This window comes from Callithrix jacchus, chromosome 5 (genome assembly GCF_049354715.1).
Source record: "Callithrix jacchus isolate 240 chromosome 5, calJac240_pri, whole genome shotgun sequence".
NCBI lineage: Eukaryota > Metazoa > Chordata > Mammalia > Primates > Cebidae > Callithrix > Callithrix jacchus.
The window spans coordinates 139,171,782-139,192,006 of record NC_133506.1 but is presented as its reverse complement, the minus strand read 5'-3'; the positions used below and the strand labels follow the sequence as shown (position 1 = coordinate 139,192,006).

General features: G+C 42.6%; 1 protein-coding gene across 3 annotated transcripts in view; it reads right to left on the bottom strand.

The window, feature by feature from the left end:
- PARP4 (poly(ADP-ribose) polymerase family member 4) overlaps window positions 1-20,225 on the bottom strand; it is a 104,053-nt gene that overhangs the window by 76,086 nt on the left and 7,742 nt on the right. For all 3 annotated transcript variants that reach the window (XM_035302292.3, XM_035302291.3, XM_054256678.2), the window contains 8 exons: window positions 12,863-12,995; window positions 10,916-11,117; window positions 9,275-9,341; window positions 8,187-8,262; window positions 7,005-7,118; window positions 2,800-2,949; window positions 1,844-1,981; window positions 669-842 (listed from right to left, as the gene is read on the bottom strand). In XM_035302292.3, coding sequence (XP_035158183.1) covers window positions 669-842; window positions 1,844-1,981; window positions 2,800-2,949; window positions 7,005-7,118; window positions 8,187-8,262; window positions 9,275-9,341; window positions 10,916-11,117; window positions 12,863-12,994 — 1,053 coding nt within the window. In that variant the 5' untranslated portion in view covers window position 12,995. The remainder of the gene's footprint in view (window positions 1-668; window positions 843-1,843; window positions 1,982-2,799; window positions 2,950-7,004; window positions 7,119-8,186; window positions 8,263-9,274; window positions 9,342-10,915; window positions 11,118-12,862; window positions 12,996-20,225) is intronic.

Below are 20,225 nucleotides of genomic sequence, written 5' to 3'. Positions count from 1 at the left end.
CTCCTGGCAGCTCAGAAGAGATGGCCCATTTCTGAGTAGCCACAGTGGCTCCAATCTCCTCGACAGTGACTGCTTTGTGCACATGGCTTGATTCTGACCAGAGAAATGTGAGTCAGCCAGGGGAAAGAGCTATTACAGATGTGATGCTATGAACTACTGCAGTTGTCTGTGGATCATGAGGAAGCTGGGCTGAGAGCAGAGCTGTCACTCTACAGGAAGTACAGAGGGATGGAAGGAGGCTGGGACCCTGATGATAACACTGACACACTGAGTCTCGGGGTGACCTGGGCCAGTAGGCAGCCCACAGCTGGATTTCTTATTGTCTGAGGTATAAATGTTCTCATTGTTTAAGTCAGTGGCAGTTTCCCATTTCTTCTGCAGAGAGGATCGTAACTCATTCCAGGGTTTGAAAAATTATTTCAGAAGATAGCAATTCTAAACCTATTTCTGCATTTATGTCACCATGCCAACATATTCACACTTGAAAATATGGTTTAAGTAACTTTCATAAGGACTCTGGACTTTCTAAAATTGTACAACAATTTGTTTTCTAGCACAACTCTGGAGACAATTTCATGATTCAGTGTTACCTTATTCATCAGATTTTTAAAGACCCCCACCCCCAACATACTTTATAATCAATTGAATTCTGTGTTTCAGAGGTTTACCTGGCAGAGGTCTGCTTTCTTAGCCAATAGTCCCAGGTTCACTTCTTTGGGCATTGTGCCTTTGTGAGGTATCAGTCTGTAAAACTCTGTCATCATCTTTTGCAGTTGCTCTGCTGTCTCTCCATTTCTCAGTGCTGCCTTCACTAGAAGGAGAACTCCCTCTGCCTTGCTTACCTTTCAACAGAAGATCATAAATGCTTATTAAAACAAAATTTTGATACAGAAATTAAGGAGCATGCACAAAAATATCTAAAATAATTGTTGGACATGTCAAAACTATCCATTTTCTGCAGAACAGCTATCACAAAGCAAATGCCCATCTTTATTGGAGACGTATCTCAGTTGTGACAATGATGCCATGAGGATTATTGCAAACCTGGGCTCAGTTTTACTAGACGAAAGAACCAGAGTCTTATATTTCTATATATATGTTGACATATCTACATACATATACGCAGAGAGAGAAACATTAATGCAACTGTGAGAGGCTTGCTTTTCACATGAGAAATTTAGGAAGATGTCAGAATTAGACCAGGGCTAAAAATCTCCTAAAGATTTTCTAATTACACAAGTACTTCATGGGCTTTACCCCAAGAAGCCATTTTCTCCTTGAGATAAATTAGCTTAATTCCACAAAGGAAAATTATCCTTATTTATTTCAATACAACAATGTAGTTGCTTAAATTGTACCACTGGGGATATCTTGGTTTGCCTGCTCTTTCAGTTGCAATTATACTTAAGAAGGGAAGAACATTTTCTGGTGATCTGGAGGCATGCCTGCCTTTCCTGAGACAGTCAGAGGGTGCGAGACCGTGGAGTCACTAGGAAGTGGGCTGGGGTCTGGAAATCTAACTAGGGACCAAGACCACCCATATCTCTCCAGCTTCCTGCAAACTTCTTGGCACAAAAGATCAGTCCTCCTAATTGGCCAGCACCAGAGGCCTGCCTTTGATCGGATCTTGAGGCTGACATTTTACAGACAGGGATGTCTAGTTTTCTCAGATGCTTATTTTCTCCTTAGTACTCTTGGTGGTCCCTTTCTTCAGGGTACAAGGAAAGAACATTCAGGAATGAATTTCAGAGCATTCAGACCAGCATGCAAACACAAGTGTTCTTACTGAAGCCAATCAACCACGAGGCAGGTTTCTCACATCGGTTCAGTGACACAGACTTACATCGTTGAGGCTAATTGTGTTCACTGGCTTGAGAAGTGTGTGCTCCAGGTGGCCCAGGGCCTCTGCCCAAATCAGCTCTATTAAATCGCTCACCTCTTGGCTCAGAGTGCTTGAATTCATGACTTCCTCCAAAAGCAACTGCAACAATAAAACAGAAACAACACCAAAAAGTCAACATGTGTGAAGGCCAACAAACAGAGATGTGAGGAGAAATGACTGATTACAACCCAGGAGTCATCGCCAGCCAGGTAACTGCTGGGTCCTCTGTCTTCCTTCATTCTCTCTTCTCTGATTCACTTCTACCCCCTTTTCTTCCTGTTCTATTATTTTCTTCACCCTGTAAGCTCTAGGTCTGTCTGTGGCATTCAATACACGCAATCAGGTTTAAGGACCCTTGACTCATGGCCTAGGTTGTAAAGAGATCTCTCAAAATCTGGGAGGGACTGCTGTTGAAATAAGCAGTAAATCTCATGGCTTATCCTAAAATGCATTCACCACTCAGTTTCCATGCCTTTCTATGAGTTCACATTTCCTTTCCTGAACTCCTCCTCTTCCCTCCTGACATTTATTTATTTATTTGAGACAGGGTCTTCCTTTATTGCCCAGGTTCGGGTACAGTGGCATGATCATAGCTCACTGTAACCTCAAACTGCTGGATTCAAGTGATCCTCCTGCCTTAGCCTCATGAGTAGCTAAGACTACAGGCACACCACCATTGGCAACATAGTGAGACCCATTTCTATAAAAACTAAAAAACTAAGAAATGGGCCTCACTATGTTGCCAAGACTGGTCTCGAACTCCTGGCCTCAAGTGATCCACCCACCTTCACCTCTCAAAGTGCTGGGATACAGGCGTGAGCCACCAGGCCTGGCCCAGTTTTTTATTTGTAATAGAGAAAACATTTCTATTAAAAATATTCAATCAATAAAAACAAAAAACTATAACTCAGTCTTACTGCTTGCAATTGTTCAGATGCTAATCGGGTTGCTTCAGGTGTGAAATGTTCTCTTAGTAGAAATCCTTCTTTCTTCAGTTCTTCAATGTAATTTTCATAGTATTCACTTGCGTCTTCAGAGGTTTTCTTTATAGCAAACTGTCTTCTAGTCTGTGAATTATGGTATATAGGAAAAGTACAATAATTATTTACATATCTAGCTTTATTGAACATAAAGCATTAGTTCCTTGACATGAAGCTTATAAATTAGTTTTTTTCAAAGTATTACTTAAATTTTAAATTCTTTTTCTTTTCCTTTATTTATTTATTTTTTTTTGAGACCGGGTCTTGCTTTGTTGCCCAGACTGCAGTGCAGTGGCACGATCTTGGCTCACTGCAACCTCCACCTCCCAGGTTCAGGTGATTCTCCTGCCTCAGCCTCCTCAATAGCTGGGACTATAGACATGTGCCACCACGACTGGCTAATTTTTTTTGTATTTTTTAGTAGAAACGGGGTTTCAACCATTTTGGCTTGAATAACTCCTGACCTCAAGCAATCCGCCTGCCTTGGCCTCCCAAAGTGCTGGGATTACAGGCATAAGCCACAATGCTCAGCCAGAATTACAGAATTACTAAAATTTTAAACTCTTTTTTTTTTTTTTTTTTTGAGATGTTGTCTCACTCTGTTGCCAAGCTGGAGTGCAATGGCACCATCTTAGCTCACTGCAACTCCGCCTCCCAGGTTCAAGTGAGTGATTCTTCTGCCTCAGCCTCCCGAGTAGCTAGGACTACAGACGTGCGCCACCACACCCAGCTAATGTTTGTATTTTTAGTAGAGACAGGGTTTCACCATGTTGGCCGGGATGGTCTCTGTCTATTGACCTTGTGATCCACTCGGCCTCCCAAAATGCTGGGATCACAGGCGTGAGCCATCACGCTCGGCCTAAACTCTTTTTTTTTTTTTTTTTTTTTGAGACGGAGTTTCGCTCTTGTTACCCAGGCTAGAGTGCAATGGCGCAATCTCGGCTCACTGCAACCTCCGCCTCCTGGGCTCAGGCAGTTCTCCTGCCTCAGCCTCCTGAGTGGCTGGGATTACAGGCACGCACCACCATGCCCAGCTAATTTTTTTGTATATTTAGTAGAGACGGGGTTTCACCATGTTGACCAGGATGGTCTCGATCTCCCGACGTCGTGATCCACCCGCCTTGGCCTCCCAAAGTGCTGGGATTATAGGCATAAGCCACCGCGCCCGGCCCTTGGCCTAAACTCTTAATAAAAGATTACAAGGTCAAGAAATCGAGACCATCCTGGTCAATAAGGTGAGACCCCGTCTCTACTAAAAATACAAAAAAATTAGCTGGGCATGGTGGCGCGTGCCTGTAATCCCAGCTACTCAGGAGGCTGAGGCAGAATTGCCTGAACCCAGGAGGCGGAGGTTGCGGTGAGCCGAGATTGCGCCATTGCACTCCAGCCTGGGTAACAAGAGCGAAACTCCGACTCAAAAAAAAAAAAAAAAAAAAGCCTACAACGTGGAGGTAAAGGGGAAAAAGCTTGAGAAAGCACAGCAGACAGGAAAGATCATTTGTTTCACTGGAGAGTCACTCAAAGCTTCCTTCCAAGCCTACAGACTGTTTACAAACCATTCTAATTAGCTTTGAAATCTGGCTCTCCAGCTTTTTGGAAATGAGAAAAATACTTCAGAAAGGAAGAATTGTTAGAGACAGGCACACAGCGAAAATAAAATCACAGCGGAAAGCTATTCGGTCGCCCATGTGTTGAAGAAAGGCCCCAGCTCCTCCCTCATCCCAAACTATCTATGGGGGCAGCACTTTCTGCTCTTCTGGGAAACTCCTGCTCCTGTAGTGGGCAGTGATCCTAACATTAACCCCAGAGAATCTGGGAGAATTTGCCCCAACTCGGAGCCCTGGTGTTCTTGTAGGTGTTGGCTGAGCCCCTGGCTTGGGGGTGTGGCCTCTGGGAAGCCACTCTACTCAGGATAAGCCGCCCACTGGGATAGGGGGAGCTGCGGGATGCCTCTGAAACTTGGAAAAAAGAAGTGCCTGTTGAAGTCACTCCATTTAAGAAGGTAGAGTTTAACATAATTTTCGAAATTTCCATCGAAATGGTTTTATTTAGCCGAAGGACAAGCTGGAAAATCCTCTTCAGCAGAACAGCTGGCTGAGGCTCATTGCTATCAAGGCTTCTCTGCTCAGCAAACCAGGCTCACCCAAGGGATGCTCTATGCAGACTCAGGCTTGCTAAGGGAAGAAGGCACCCTGAGTGATGTCCTGGCCTGTACAGTGCTACAGTTTCCTTTCTCAAGGAAGAAAACAATAACACTTTCTGTCATGTTTTTCCCACTTCATTTTTACTTACTCCTTACCCAAACAATGAAATCCGCCACAAAGTACAGATACATTTCAGGGCACAAAGTTAACAAAAACCCTTCTCCTTCTTGGACATATCTGACCATGGATTAGCTTTCTTACTCTGCTTCCACGCAAATCTGATAAAGATGGCATGCCAGCTTTAATAGCAGGCAAAATTGCTGATGTAATTGTGGCCTCTCATTGACAAACTGTATTGAGACTGAGGGTTCCATGGTGGGAAACCCAAGCTTTGGGCTTCTCTGAGAGCAGTGACTCATATAATTGGGTATGTCCCTTGAGAGCATCTGGAACCCAAAACAATGTTACAAGAGCAATGGGCTTCTTTGGGGTAGGGCTTCCAAGTCAAGTGGATCTCATATCCACCTGATGTGAGTCTCCTTCTCTTGTAGCTGAGCTGACACCCAGTGTGGGTACAAAGGGAAAAGCTCCTGGAGCCTGTGTGGACCTTTGTGAGGGCCACTCCCACTGAGAAGTGACTGCTTCCTGGCCCAAGACAGATCTGTAGGCTGGGCATGGTGGCTCACGCCTGTAGTCTCAGCACTTTGGGAGGCCAAGGCAGGTGGATCATGAGGTCAGGAGTTCGAAACCAGCCTGGCTAATGTGGTTAACACACAAAAATTAGCCAGGCGTGGTGGTGTGTGCCTGTAATCTCGGCTACTCAGAAGGCTGAGGCAGCAGAATCGCTTGAACCCGGGAGGTGTAGGTTGCAGTGAGCCAAGATCGCGCCACTGCACTCCAGCCTGGGCAATAAAGGAAGACTCTGTCCCGGCCGGGGGCCCGGGGGAAGATCTGTAACTCTGAATGTCTATTTGAGAAAGGCTCTTGGTAGGTGTTGCAACCTTTTATTTAAACTTCAGGCATTAATTCTGAATTTATTTTTGTTTCATGATTGTTTCAGATTGGAGCTGTGCTCTTGACCTGATACTGACCTAGGGCAAAGGTCATGGCCTCTGCAAAGACTCCCTTGTTGTTCCCAGGGCTCTGTGACCTTGAGCCCTCAATACCTCATATACATATTCAGAACTGGAACTGTCACTGTGGATTGCAATGAGTGTTAGCTCTTTCTAGACAGTAATTTCTGAGAGTCAAGATGTGAAGCTTTTTTTAAATGCTGAGTGCCAGCCCTAGTAGATTGCTTGATACATAGCAGATGCTTAATGAAGTGGAATGCTTTCAGAGGTGTAAATGTCAGGAAAATATCCCGTAAATGATTTGGAACAAGAGCAGAAATGCTATATACCCTGCACCCGTTTACATTCCCTTCTAGTGCTGATCTACTCAGGGGTGAGGTCCTCCCCTCCCACACTCCAAAGGGGAACACATTTCCCCTTTGCAAAATTATTTACCAGGTGTTATGGCTGAACTGTACCCCTACAAAATGCACATGCTGAAGTCCTAAGTCCCAGGACCTCAAAAATGGGACTGTGTTTGGAGACAGAGCCTTTAAAGAGGTAACTGATTAATTAATGAGATCACAGGGGTAGGCCCTGATCCAACATGACTGCTATCCTCATTCCAAGAAACGAGGACACAGATGCTCACAGGTGGAAGACCATATGAGGACACAGCAAGAAGGCAGCCGTCTGTAAGCCAAAGAGAGAGGCCTCGCCTCAGAAGAAATAAACCCTGCCACATTTTGACCTTGGACTTCCAGTCTCTAGCACTGTGAGAAATAAATGTCTGTTGTTTAAGCTCCCCAGCCTGTTGCATTTATTAATGGCAGCCTGAGCTAGGACACCAGGTAAGAAGAAAAAGGTTGGCAGGATGGCTGGTTCATTGAAATGAGGTACGAACAGAGGTCAGTAAACACATAGGAATCGATCTAAACAGCATTACCTGCATGCCATCAGCCAGGAGGAAGTGTGAGGATATCAGGAAAGGACAGTCCCTGGAGTCCCGTGAACACTGCAGCTCTACCACCACGGCTTCCCAGCCTCCCTCCATTCCCACCTGGAAAAGAGGATATACTTTCAGAAGCTGCACTCTCGAAACATCACTGACATGTGCCATTTGAAAATGTTGATTATAATTATAAAATAATATATGTTCATTTAGAGATATAATTTAGAAAATACAGAAAGGTATCAAGAAGAAAATTAAAATCACCTAAAATCCTATGACAGCAATACAATCACTATTAAGATCTTGGTATGTTTCCCTCCTGTATTTTTACCATAGATAGATCTGTGTATGTTTATACCATACCACTTTTCATGTTTTCTTTATCAAGGAGGGAAATGTTATTTTCAAATTATGTATTATTAACATATCTAAAAATACAAATGAAACATCACTTTGAAGGCTAGGGTCAATTTATATCTGTATATATTTTAGAGACAGAGGCCTTGCCATGTTGCCCAGGGTGGCCTCAAACTCCTGGGCTCAAGAGATCCACCTGCTTCAACCTCCTAAGTAGCTGGGAGCATAGGAGTGTGACGCCACACCAGACACTAGTGCTGATTTTCATTTGCATGACTTGGTAAAAAAAAAAAAAAATTGTTTTTCTTTCTAATGCAAAGGGAATAGAAATGCAACATAGTATACATACTTAGTATCAAACTTTCCCTTTCCAAATAACAAGAAACTGTTAATAACAGGGAAGAGGACTTTTATTTTTAATGCCATATTGATATTTTGTACTGTTTAAAATTTTTTGCTATGAGCATGCATTACTTTTATAATATAAATACTAAAAATTTAGACATTAAGTTCTAAACATAAGCATTTTCTTGACTAGTAAGAACTGGGTCTGGGCACAGTGGCTCATGCCTGTAATCCTAGCACTTCGATAGGCTAAAGAGGGAGGATGGCTTGAGCCCAGGAATTCAAGACCAGCAACATAGTGAGACTTTGTCTCCACAAAAATAAATACTAAAATCAATTCATATTTTAAGGAATATACGATATTCAAGATATGCACAATTTTTCAAAACGAGAAAATGATTAAATAAAAAAACACTCAGAAGACATTCAAACAGGTTTTGTTTTGTTTTTGCTAACTAGAAATCAGATTCTTACTTTCTCCAGGGTGTTATATTTTGCAACTTCAAAATCTTGAGGAAGATGGGAAATTTCAACATTCTCTGTAGAAAACCTGAAATTTGTACAGTGTATAATTAAAATTTTAACATTAAAATGGATTTTAGGCTAAATAGAATTTCGTAACTTTTTTCTTGTAGATCCTTATAAAATACATGATAGATTTCTTACAAAATACATGGTTAGTACCTAAGGCCTCCTTAGGGAGAAATTGTTAAAAGATCATTTGAAATGAGCTGGATGGTTCCTCTGCATACTTCTCCAGCTCAGATGCCCAATGCCATAGCTTCTGCACTGGAAGATGGTGTCCATGTGGCACAGGCAGAGGCAGAAAGAAGTGGGCCACACTCTGGGGATGGGCTACTTGTGTTCGCTTGGGTCTGACTCTTAGAAGCTATGTCACTCCTCTCTGGACCACAGTCCATTCTCTCTAAAATAAAGGAGTCAGACTTCTCATAATCTGTGGTTTTCATTTTGGATTTTCTTCTCCTTAAACATGATTATTAACAAATATAACAAAACTGAATGTGATGCCTAATTAACCTGATGTTTTGGGTATGCTTTAAGCAGCCATATAGAACTTTAGACTTACACACTCCATTTGAGGAAGGCTGTTGTTATTTTCATTTTTCAAAATATCAGGCAAAAGTAACAAACTCTAAAGATTGCTCAGTAAAGTAATAGGATGAGAGGCTACCCAAATCTCATCATCACTCATAATACTGAGGAGATAAAAATAATGATCACTAGGCTGGGCGTGGTGGCTCATGCCTGTAATCCAAGCACTTTGGAGGCCAAGGCAGGCAGATCACCTGAGGTTGGAAGTTCAAGACCAGCCTGACCAACATGGTGAAACCCTGTCTTAAAAAAGAAAAAAGAAAAAATTAATGATCACTATATCAGTTGAAGTAAAAAGTCTCGAATAAAAAAATCACTAAAGAGTTAGATATGCAAAATAAATTAAAATACAAAAAAGTCTACAAATAGAATTTTAATACTGTGCTTGAGGTTTACACAAGCTTTCGCAAACTCTGTTGAGTCCTAGGAATCAGAAAGAAGTAAATTACTCATTGAGTTCCACGGTGTCTTCCTCCTCCATAGCACTGTCCAGGCATACATCTTCTGTTTTTGCTTCTAGAAGTAAAGCAAACAGCACACTTGTTTACTGCTCAGAGGCTTATAATTAGTTAACCTAAGTGCTGGAATTGTTAAGATTCATAAATATATCCTTAAATTAGTTATAATTTTGGGGATCAAAGGACAACCCAGTGGGAAAAGAGGAGGGTGTAACATTGTAAGAGGAAGGTACAACATTATAAGACAGTGAGAACCTATTCAAATTCAATTTTTATAGGCATATCAGGAGAATTCTCCTCTGTTATTATTTGAAACTCACTGATAGCCATACAATTTTCAATTGGCACTTTCCTGAGAGTTGGCACATCATGAGTGAAGGAGCTGGAGATACTCTAGCTTAGAGGAGGGAAACTCAAGGGCTCTGCATGTACTTTTCTTCATATTTTTCATTCAGGGAAACAGTAACACTATCTAGAGTATTGTGATATATAGGAATAACTCTTTTTTTTTTTTTTTGGAATAACTCTTAATTCAAGGACTTCTGTCCTGTTTTAATTACTGTCAAGATTCCAAAGACCATCAGGATATTTGTAGTAATTTGGAATCTGAATAAATTATGCTGGTTGTTATACAATATGTTTTCAATGTGAAAGGAATCTACTATTTTGCCTATTTCTGTTGTGACTATCATTTGCTGGGACATTGAGAAAGTCTGGTGACTGCAGCAGCATTTCTGGACGAGTGTCTAAGGAGGCTCCGCCCTGCCAAGTCATTATGTATCTAACACACACCATGTGCTAACTGTAAGCTGATATTTATCAGAACTGTTTGATTTTTGATGTGACTCAGGAAGAGTGAATTTCTCATGTCTAAAGCCTTTCTTCTTGGACAGATTCCAAAATAAAATCTTGGTTTATAAAGAAAATATGGCCGGGCGCGGTGGCTCAAGCCTGTAATCCCAGCACTTTGGGAGGCCGAGGCAGGTGGATCACGAGGTCAAGAGATCGAGACCATCCTGGTCAACATGGTGAAACCCTGTCACTACCAAAAATACAAAAAATTAGCTGGGCATGGTGGCACGTGCCTGTAATCCCAGCTACTCGGGGGGCTGAGGCGGAAGAATTGCCTGAACCCAGGAGGCGGAGGTTGCCGTGAGCCAAGATGGCGCCATTGCACTCCAGCCTGGGTAACAAGAGCAAAACTCCATCTCAAAATAAATAAATAAAAATAAAATAAAGAAAATATGTTTCTTTTGGGGAGACAATCTTTTGTTTGGAAGGAATTTCTTTAGCAAAACGCTGGTCATCGAATTTCCAGTCATTAGGGTGTAGTAATCATTGTTTAACACAAAGGCTTTTCCTTCCTCCTAGTTAGAAGCGCAATCAGGTTTTCTGAGATGATCAATGTTTTGTGGCCACCAGTTTGAATCTGATGCTACTAGGCTGGATACCAAGAAATCTATTTCTATTGCTAAAGTAGTCTTTTATTTTTCTGTTCATTTTCTGAAGTAATAAGAAGTCTAATTGTTTTTGTGTATTTCTGGACAATTCTCTGTCTATAATATCTTTGACAAACCCAAGTGTGTACTATATCACCTATGATACATCAAGAGCTTGCTATGAAATACCTACCAGGACTGCTCGCCTTCTGATCAGGAGGTGGTGTGACATCCAGGGGCTTGTTAGGATCATAATTCTTTACATCCAAGAGTCTCTTTTCTCTGATAGATTCCCATATAAAATCTGGGTTTGCAATACGAACATGGTTCTTTTGGATAGAATTCAGTTGGTACTGACTTAGAACATCAGCATTGTCTAAGATTACATGTGTGCACTAAGAAAAAAAGAGTCAAGACATTACACATCAGTAAAAACATCTAAATAAGTTATCTGTATCTGTAATTTTCACTCTTAAAAAGTCATGTTTTAAGGTAGTTTGCAATAATTTTTCTCAAACTTCTAAAAACCTCTATAAATAACACAGTTTCTAGTAACATAAACATTTAAAAAATCAACAGAGTATGGATATGAATGTATCATAATTAATTAACCCTAGAGGTTATTTCTAAATTTTCATTATTGTAAACAATGCTGTGATGATTATCCTCATGTACACATCTTTGTGCACTTGTTCAATTATTTTCTTAGTAGTAGAAACGGGGGTTCAAAGGTTATTCATTTATTTTGTAATTTTAAAAAATCTTGTTTTTTCGTAGAGATGGGGTCTCGCTATGTTGATCAGGCCAGTCTTGAACTCCTGGCCTCAAGTAATTTTCCCACCTCAGCCTCCCAAAGTACTGGGTCTACACGCATGAGCCACCATGCCCAGCTTATAATTTTATTTAGTTTTTAATAAATAGTAAATTCACACCATAGAATATCTAGAAAATTAAATAATAATGACATGTTAATTTCTTCCCCACTGTTGTCCCCAGCTCCTCTCCCCAGAGGCATTTGTTGTTACTTGCTCCTCACATATCCTGCTAGAGCTACACTATGCGTAGACACATGGCAGTGTGCTACTCAGCCTCTTCTGTGCTGGCTTTTCCATTGAATTTATCTTGGCGATCGTTCCTCATCATTACATCTAGAGCTGCCTCCTTTACAGGAGCTGGTATGCACATTTCAAATGTTTACGCATATCACTGACTTCCACAAGGTTGCACTCAACAGTATGTGAGTTTCTAAAAAGAAAAAACCATGTTGGCAGTTTTCCACACAGAAAACAAACTGAGAAGGGGAGCGGGCACAATTTACTCATCTGTCCACAGAGATGGTGAGACAGCTCAGTATGGGAAGCTGTGTAAGGGAAGAATATACAATTCTACCTGAATTGGAAGGAAACAGGGACATTGCATTTCCGGTATTCAGCTGGAGTTGAACACACTGCACAGAACAGATGAGGCTCATTATGGCCAAGCCCCAGGGCTGAAGTCCAGAGAAGGGGCAGGCCAGCCTGGCACCTAGAGTCTTTGGATTTCTATTTTTCAGTTCTTACAACGAGGTAGTTTAAAAAAAAGAGATTAGACTGAATTATTTCCAAGATTTCATCCAGGTATAAAATCCTGTTATCTGAACTGCCAGCCCTACAAGTTCAAGAGACGGAAAGTAGCTTCCTGCAGCCTTTAAATGAGCAAAACAGACAGCATGAGCTACACTGCAAAGACGAGCCTGCACTGCATGTCTTTCTTTCTGCCTCCAGGAACCTGGCTTACCAGTGTATCACTGCAGCGTTGACATGCTGGTGAGTGATGACAGAGTGCTTTTTGCAAATCCTGTGCGCTATGACTTTCCCCTTCAAGAACAGATTTGTCTGGGCTGAAATTCTATTTTTATATTTGGCTGTGCTCTACTAATACCCTGCTTCATAGGACATGTGGGACTGTCCTGCGCTGGACTGGGCCTCCTCTGCCTCTCGGACCATTCTCCCAACGGACCATGTCACAGTCTCTCCTGATGAACTTGGAGTAGCTCACTCTGCCTCCTGCTGCTAATCTCCGCTTCCTCTGCTAACCATGACCCCTCTTCCCTAAATGCACAATGTTTTATCATACTGTAGTTTATGAGATTTGGAAATACCTGAGGATTTAATGAAAAGGAAAACTTTCCACCATTTTCCTTAATGTCAGCTTGTAGCTTTTTCTTCTGCTGCCGAGGTAAGTACTTCACTTTCAAACAGAAGATACAATTTGCAAAGATTCCCATCATCATCCTGTAGGAAAAAAAGGTTTTAAGGACTCTCTCTTATGTAAACATAATTGACAGTGAATTTAGAATTATTATACATGCAAACCATGAGAAAATTTTAAGAACGATATTGTAATCATGTTATAAATTGAACATTATGAAGTTGAATAACATCCTAGCTTGCAATATGTGTGTTGCTTAAGAATAATTTCTAGCTTTTATGGCTGATATAACACCAAAAACCCCTTTGTATAGGCTCATAATATACATCTTAATAAAAACGTGACATTTCAGTTACAGATCAAGTGTGTGACTCAAGAACATGGAAGCATTTATTTCTAAACTAAAAATTAACATTATGTGATAGTGAAACCATATATATATAATTCTATGCATTCGAAAAGACTCATTTTGTGGGTTTCTGTTAAGACATTCTGGGGAAAAACTGAACAACTGGAAATAAAAATATACAACTGCGTTTAAATGGATTATGTATGTGTGTGGATATACATATATATTCTGCAGTTAGGTTAATTTAATTCTTTTTTTTTTTTTTGGAGATGGAATCTCACTTTGTCATCCAGGCTGGAGTGGCGAGGCACAGTCTCGGCTCACTATAACCTCTGCCTCCCTGGTTCAAGCAATTCTCCTGCCTCAGCCTCCCAAGTAGCTGGGACTACAGGCACGCACCACCACATGTGGCTAATTTTTGTAGTTTTAGTAGAGACAAGGTTTCACCATGTTGGCCAGGCTGCGCTCAAACTTCTGATGTCAAGTAATTGGCCTACCTCAGCCTCCCAAAGTGCTGGGATTACAGGTGTGAGCCAGCGCACCCAGTTTGGGTTAATTTAATTCTTTTACTGTACCATATATTCTCACATACAGAAACGAATTACTTCTAAGAAAAATTAGCATATTTTGCTCTGAAATATGTATTTAACAATAAACATATTGGTGTTCACATAATACATGGTGAAATACTGGGTTTAATTTCCAGTAATTATCTTTCTTTTTTTTTTTTGAGACAGAGTCTCGCTCTGTTGCCCAGGCTGGAATGCACTGGTGTGATTTCAGCTCACTGCAACCTCCATTTCCTGGATTCAAGCGATTCTCCTACCTCAGCCTCCCAAGTAGCTGAGATTACAGGCGCCCACCACCATGCCTGGCTCATTTTTGTATTTTTAGTAGAGACGGGGTTTCGCCATGTTGGCCAGGCTGGTCTCAAACTCCAAATCTCAAGTGATCCTCCTACCTCAGCCTCTCAAAATGCTGGGATTACACCAGGCCAGCCTCAGAGAGAGAGAGAGAGAGAGAGGGAGGGAGAGAGAGAATGAGAGCGCTTGACAGTAAATGTAGGCTTTCTGTCCATCATTTGCTGGTTTTATGCTGAACAGTTGCTGTCCAGCACTCTCTCTCTCTCTCTCTCTCTCTCTCTCTCTCTCTCTGTGTGTGTGTGTGTGTGTGTGTGTGTGTGTGTGTGTGTCTTTCTTTAACCCTTGCCTTCCCTTGGAAACCTAACACCAGGAAGGCAGAAGTTGCAGTGAGGGGAGATCTGACACCTCACTCCAGCCTGGGCAACAGAGTGAGTCCCTGTCTCAAAGAAAAAAAATAAAGGAAAAGAAAGGCCGGGCGCGGTAGCTCATGCCTGTAATCCCAGCACTTTGGGAGGCTGAGGTGGGTGGATCCATGAGGCCAGGAGATGGAGACCATTCTGGCCAACATGGTGAAACCCGTCTCTACTAAAAATACAAAACTGACCCGAGTGCAGTGGCGGGAGCCTATAATCCCAGCTACTTGGGTGGCTGAGGCAGGATAATCGCTTGAACCCAGGAGGCGGAGGTTGCAGTGAGCTGAGCCTGAGCCACTGCACTCCAGCCTGGCCATAGAGCAAGACTCTGTCTCAGAAACCAAAACAAGCCGGGCGCCGAGGCTCATGTCTGTAATCCCACCACTTTCGGAGGCGAAGGCGGGTGGATCACGAGGTCAAGACATCGAGACCATCCTGGCCAAGATGGTGAAACCCCGCCTCTACTAAAAATACAAAAATTTGCCGGTGTAATGGTAGGCGCCTGTAGTCCCAGCTACTCAGGAGGCTGAGGAAGTACAATTGCTTGAACGCGGGAGGCGGACGTTGCAGTGAGCGAAGATAACTCAGTTGCACTCCAGGGTGGGCTACAAAGCTAGACCCTGTCTGAAAAAAAAAAAAAAAAAGCAAGGAGTCACGTCTAACAGGCTCCCTGCAAAGTAAGCTGCCATTTGGCGACACTGGTGCTAAGTCCTATGTTAGTCTGGGGATCGCGGTAAGTTTGGCGATAGCGGTTCCGGGTCCATGTCAGTTTGGGATCGCAGTTCTGGGTCCTGTGTAAGTTTGGGGATCGCATTCCGAGTCCTGTGTTAGTTTGGAGACAGCAGGATCTGTTTAGTTTGCGGATCACGGTTCTGGGTCCTGTGTAAGTGCTGGGATCGCGTTCCGGGTCCTGTGCAAGTTTTCAGATCGTGTTCCGGGTCCTGTGTTAGTTTGGGCAGGCTGGTCAGGCTCTCTGCCGTGGGCCCCGCGTGTCCGGGGACTAAGAGGAGTCGCTGAAAGCTCACCGCTCTGCACCGCGATTGGGCTCCGCGTTTCTCCTTTGCTTTGCCTGCCCTTGGACTTCCCACTCCTGCAGGCTGGAGGCCCTGCCCTACCTAGTACCTTTGCTGTGTGTGTGTTGGATGGCGGTACCCATTCCCTGGGCTTCCAATGGAGGACACAATGCCACTGCCTCCCTGACACCTCACCTCTGGGTCTCCTTGGCACCACAGAGGCGCCAGGTCCTCAGACCTCTTCATCCCTGTCGGCTGGAGACAACCACTGGGTGCTATTCTTGACTCGCTGCACACCCACCCCCTTCTGTCAGCTGTATCTCTTCCGTCACAGTCCCTGATACAGCCCCATCCATAGAACTTGTCCCTCCTGATGCCACCCTGGCCCATGCTCTCTCATCCTGACTGGCTCCCACTCCTGTTGCACCCGTGTTCAATCTCTTCTCCACACTGTACCTGGAGGAATCTTGATTTTTTAAAAATTACATTTCACGGTGGCTCACGCCTGTAATCCCAGCATTTTGGGAGGCCGAGGCAGGTGGATCACGAGGTCAAGAGATCGAGACCATCCTGGTCAACATGGTGAAACCCCATCTCTACTAAAAACAAAAAATTAGCTGGGCATGGTGGCACGTGCCTGTAATCCCAGCTACTCAGGAGGCTGAGGCAGGAGAATCGCCTGAACCCAGGAGGCAGAGGTTTCCGTGAGCCGAGATCGAGATCGCGCCATTGCACTCTAGTCTGGGTAACAAGAGCGAAACTCCGTCTCAAAAAAAAAAAAAAAATTACATTTCAAATAAAATACAAATTGCTTATCATGGTTCAAGGCCAGTGACTGTCCCATTTCCTCCTGGCCACGCTGGGCTTTTCTTCAGGAGGACGAAACTCACAGCTTAGTCCTTCAAGTCTTGACACATGCTGTTATATATTATAGCCCCTCTCCCTGGGACCCCAGCCCTTCCTCACCCCATGCTGTGTCCCCCATCCAGGACACAATGAATGAACACATTAGGGATTCAGATTTTTTAGTCTTTCGTTTGAGGCTGGGTTAAACTGAAGTCTCTGGATGCAATTCTGCCTTTCATAACATTAGCATGTACAAGTTTCATTTGTTCACTGCCTCTTACACTCACTAATTAGCATCTGTGCATAGATAGGAGGGTGAAATGAGGGGTACTGTAAAAGATTTCACCACACTATTTAGGTTAATCTATGCTAGTTGTAATCTGTGACAATTAAAGACAAGACAAAACACTTTTCAGGACAGTCTCTGTGTGATACTGCACCCCCAGCTATGCTGGCCAAGGCTGGCTGACATGGAGTGGCTGCTCAAGACCATTTCTTTCAGATGTCCTGGATGTGGTCAATCCTCTGACCTATTTAAAAAGTGTTTCTTGGAAAAGTGATTTATGGTCACAACTGAAAATGTGAAAAATACAGAACTGTATAGCAGCAAAAAAAACAATCTCAAAACCTAGGGACTATGTTAGCATCTTGTTTTATGTTCTTCTTCTGGGCTTTTTTCTAGGTCTGTGTATTACAACAGACTATATATATATATATATGTTTGTGTATATATATAATATGTATATGTATATTTTGTTTGTTTTTGAGACAAAGTTTCACTGTTGTCACCCAGGCTGGAGTGCAGTGGCACGATCTTGGCTTACTGCAATCTCTGCATCCTGGGTTCAAGTGATTCTCCTGCTTCAGCCTCCCAAGTAGCTGGGATTACAGGTGCCCACCATCATGCCCAATTAATTTCTGTATTTTTAGTAGAGATGAGGTTTCACCATGTTGGCCAGGGTGGTCTCAAACTCCCAACCTCAAGTGATCTGCATGCCTTGGCCTCCCAAAGTGCTGGGATTACGGGTATGAGCCGCCATGCTCAGCCACAGACAATTTTTTTTAATCACAATTGAAATCACACTACACACATAATACCTATCCTGCTAGTATCAGTCAGCATCTTATCTTTAGCATTTTGTCATTAAATATTATTTGGAAAACATTTTTAATAGAGGCTATCAGATAGGGACTATACATGATTTATTGTTGGAAAATTAAATCATTTCGAATTTTTGGTATCATAAAAAGCTATGATAAACATCCTTACATTGCAAATCCTTGTTTGCATCTCCTACAACCATCTTAGAAAATAATATTTAACTAGAGCTACCATATCAAAGTTTGAACAATTTTTTTTGTGTTAAAAGTTAATCACTATGAAGAAAAAATAAAAAGCACCTAAAATGATGGAAATGTTCAAAACTAGACTGCAATGATGGTACACAACTTGGTAAATTACTAAAAATTTTTGAATTGGGCCAGACAATGTGGCTCATGCCTACAACCCTAACACTTTGGGAGACCAAGCAGAGTGGATCACTTGAGCCCAGGAGTTTGAGACTAGCCTGGCCAACATGGCGAAACCCTATCTGTACAAAAAATACAAAAATTAGTTGGGTGTGGTGGCACCTGTGGTCCCTGCTCCTCAGGAGACATATGTGGGAGGATCACTTTAGCCTGGGAGGTACAGGCTATAGTGAGCTGTGATCATGCCACTATACTCCAGCCTGGGCAATAGAGACCCTATCTCACGTATGTTCTCCCTCATAGGCAGGTGTTGAACAATGAGAACACATGGACACAGAGAGGGGAGCATCACACACTGAGGTCTGTTGCGGGGGAAACTAGGGGAGGGTCAGTGGCAGGTTGGAGGAGTTGGGGAGGTATAACATGGGGAGAAAGGCAGCAAACCACATTGCCATGTATGTACCTATGCAACAATCCTGCATGTTCTTCACATGTACCCCAAAACCTAAAGTGCAATAAAAAATATATAAATTATTGAATTGTATAATTAAACTCATTAAATTTAATGGTATGTAAATTGTACCCCAATATATTTTTTAAATAGCATTTTTTTGATACATAATAGTTGTACATATTATGGTCAATAAAGTTGTTTTTAAAAAACATGTTGATTTTTGTTTGTTTCTTGAGCCAGTCTTGCTCTGTCACCCAGGCTGGAGTGTAGTGGCACAACCTTAGCTCATCGCAACCTTCTGCCTCCCAGGTTCAAGCAATCTCATGCCTCAGCCTCTGAGTAGCTGGGACTACAGGCACATGCCACCACATCCAGCTAATTTTTGTACTTTTAATAGAGACAGGGTTTCACCATGTTGGCCAGGATGGTCTCCAACTTCTGAGCTCACGTTATCCACCCACCTTTGCCTCCCAAAGTGCTGGGATTACAGGCATGAGCTGCCACACCCAGCCCCAACTGTTGATATTTTAATAATTTTTTCTGGTATTATTCTTTCTTGTATCATTCTATTTTCTAAATAATTAATATTCTGTATTTAATGCTATAGACAGTTGCTCTTATTTAACTTTTTAAAAAATAGAACTAAATCTTCACAGCTTATTTAGCTTTTAATGATGTGCTTCCCATGCCACTAAATATGCTTTGAAGGTATTTTTAGTGGTTACATAAGCTTTGCATTGATTTCATCCTTCCCCAAGTCATCAGATACTTCATTATTTAAAAGTGTTCACTATTAGAAATACACTTGGAATAGAATGTTTGTACATAGATTTTTTGGCCAAATCTCTGTCATTGTTTTCTTAAAGTAGATGGTCAGAAGTGGAATTACAGAATCAAGGAGTATAAACATTTTTTTTGCCTTTAAAAAATTGTGGTAAAATGTGCAGAAGGTAAAATTTACCATCTTAACCATTTTAAGTGTACAGTTCAGTGGCATTAAGTACATATAGATAGTTATGAAATCAAAGCATAAACATTTTATTTTATTTGAGACATGGTGTGGCTCTGTCTTCCAGGCTGGAGTACAGTGGTGCAGTCACTGTTACAGCTCACTGCAACCTCGATCTCACTCCTGGCAATCCTCTCACCTCAGCCTCCTTAGTAGCTGGGACCACAGGCCTGCACCATCATGCCCAGCTAAGTTTTTGTACAGACAGAGTCTACTATGTTGCCCAGGCTGGTCACAAAGTCCTGGGCTCAAGCGATCCTACCGCCTCAGCCTCCCGGAGTGCTGGGGTTACAGGCCTGAGCTGCGGTGCCTGGCCTAGAGTAAATCTCTGGGCTGTTCTTAGCACCTGCGGCTCCGTGGGAGGTATGGAAAGGCACACTTTGGGTTTTGTGAAATCTCAAGTCACGCCTTGACTTCTCTCTTTCCAGATTCGTCTCTACGCTCTCTAAAATGCCAGGCCCGGTCTGGGTTAACAGCTACGTAACCAACATGTGCCACCAGTTCTTCCTTGTTTCAGAATGTTATCTAAACACAGAGTTAGTTCACATTTTCATCAGCGCCAATTACCTACACATGAGCTGTGGCAGACACCGGGCTAGGGACTGGTTATCCTCTAAGGCAAATCTGCACGGTCACTCCAGCTTCTTCCCAAAACAACATTCACGGAGTGTCTTCCATCCAAAGATAGCAGGGCACAGCCCCAGTTCCTGACACCCTCAGCACGCCTCCATACAAACTCCTGGCTGCTCTATCTATAAACCATTGACAAGGTGGAATCAGATGGCTTCCTGCTTCAGAGGTCTTTGTTTCACTAGCATTTCCTCCTCTCGGAAAACCCCGAGGAGTCCCTTTCTGGGCAGTCTTGTAGAGCTTCCGCCTTCCGAAATGAGTCACCG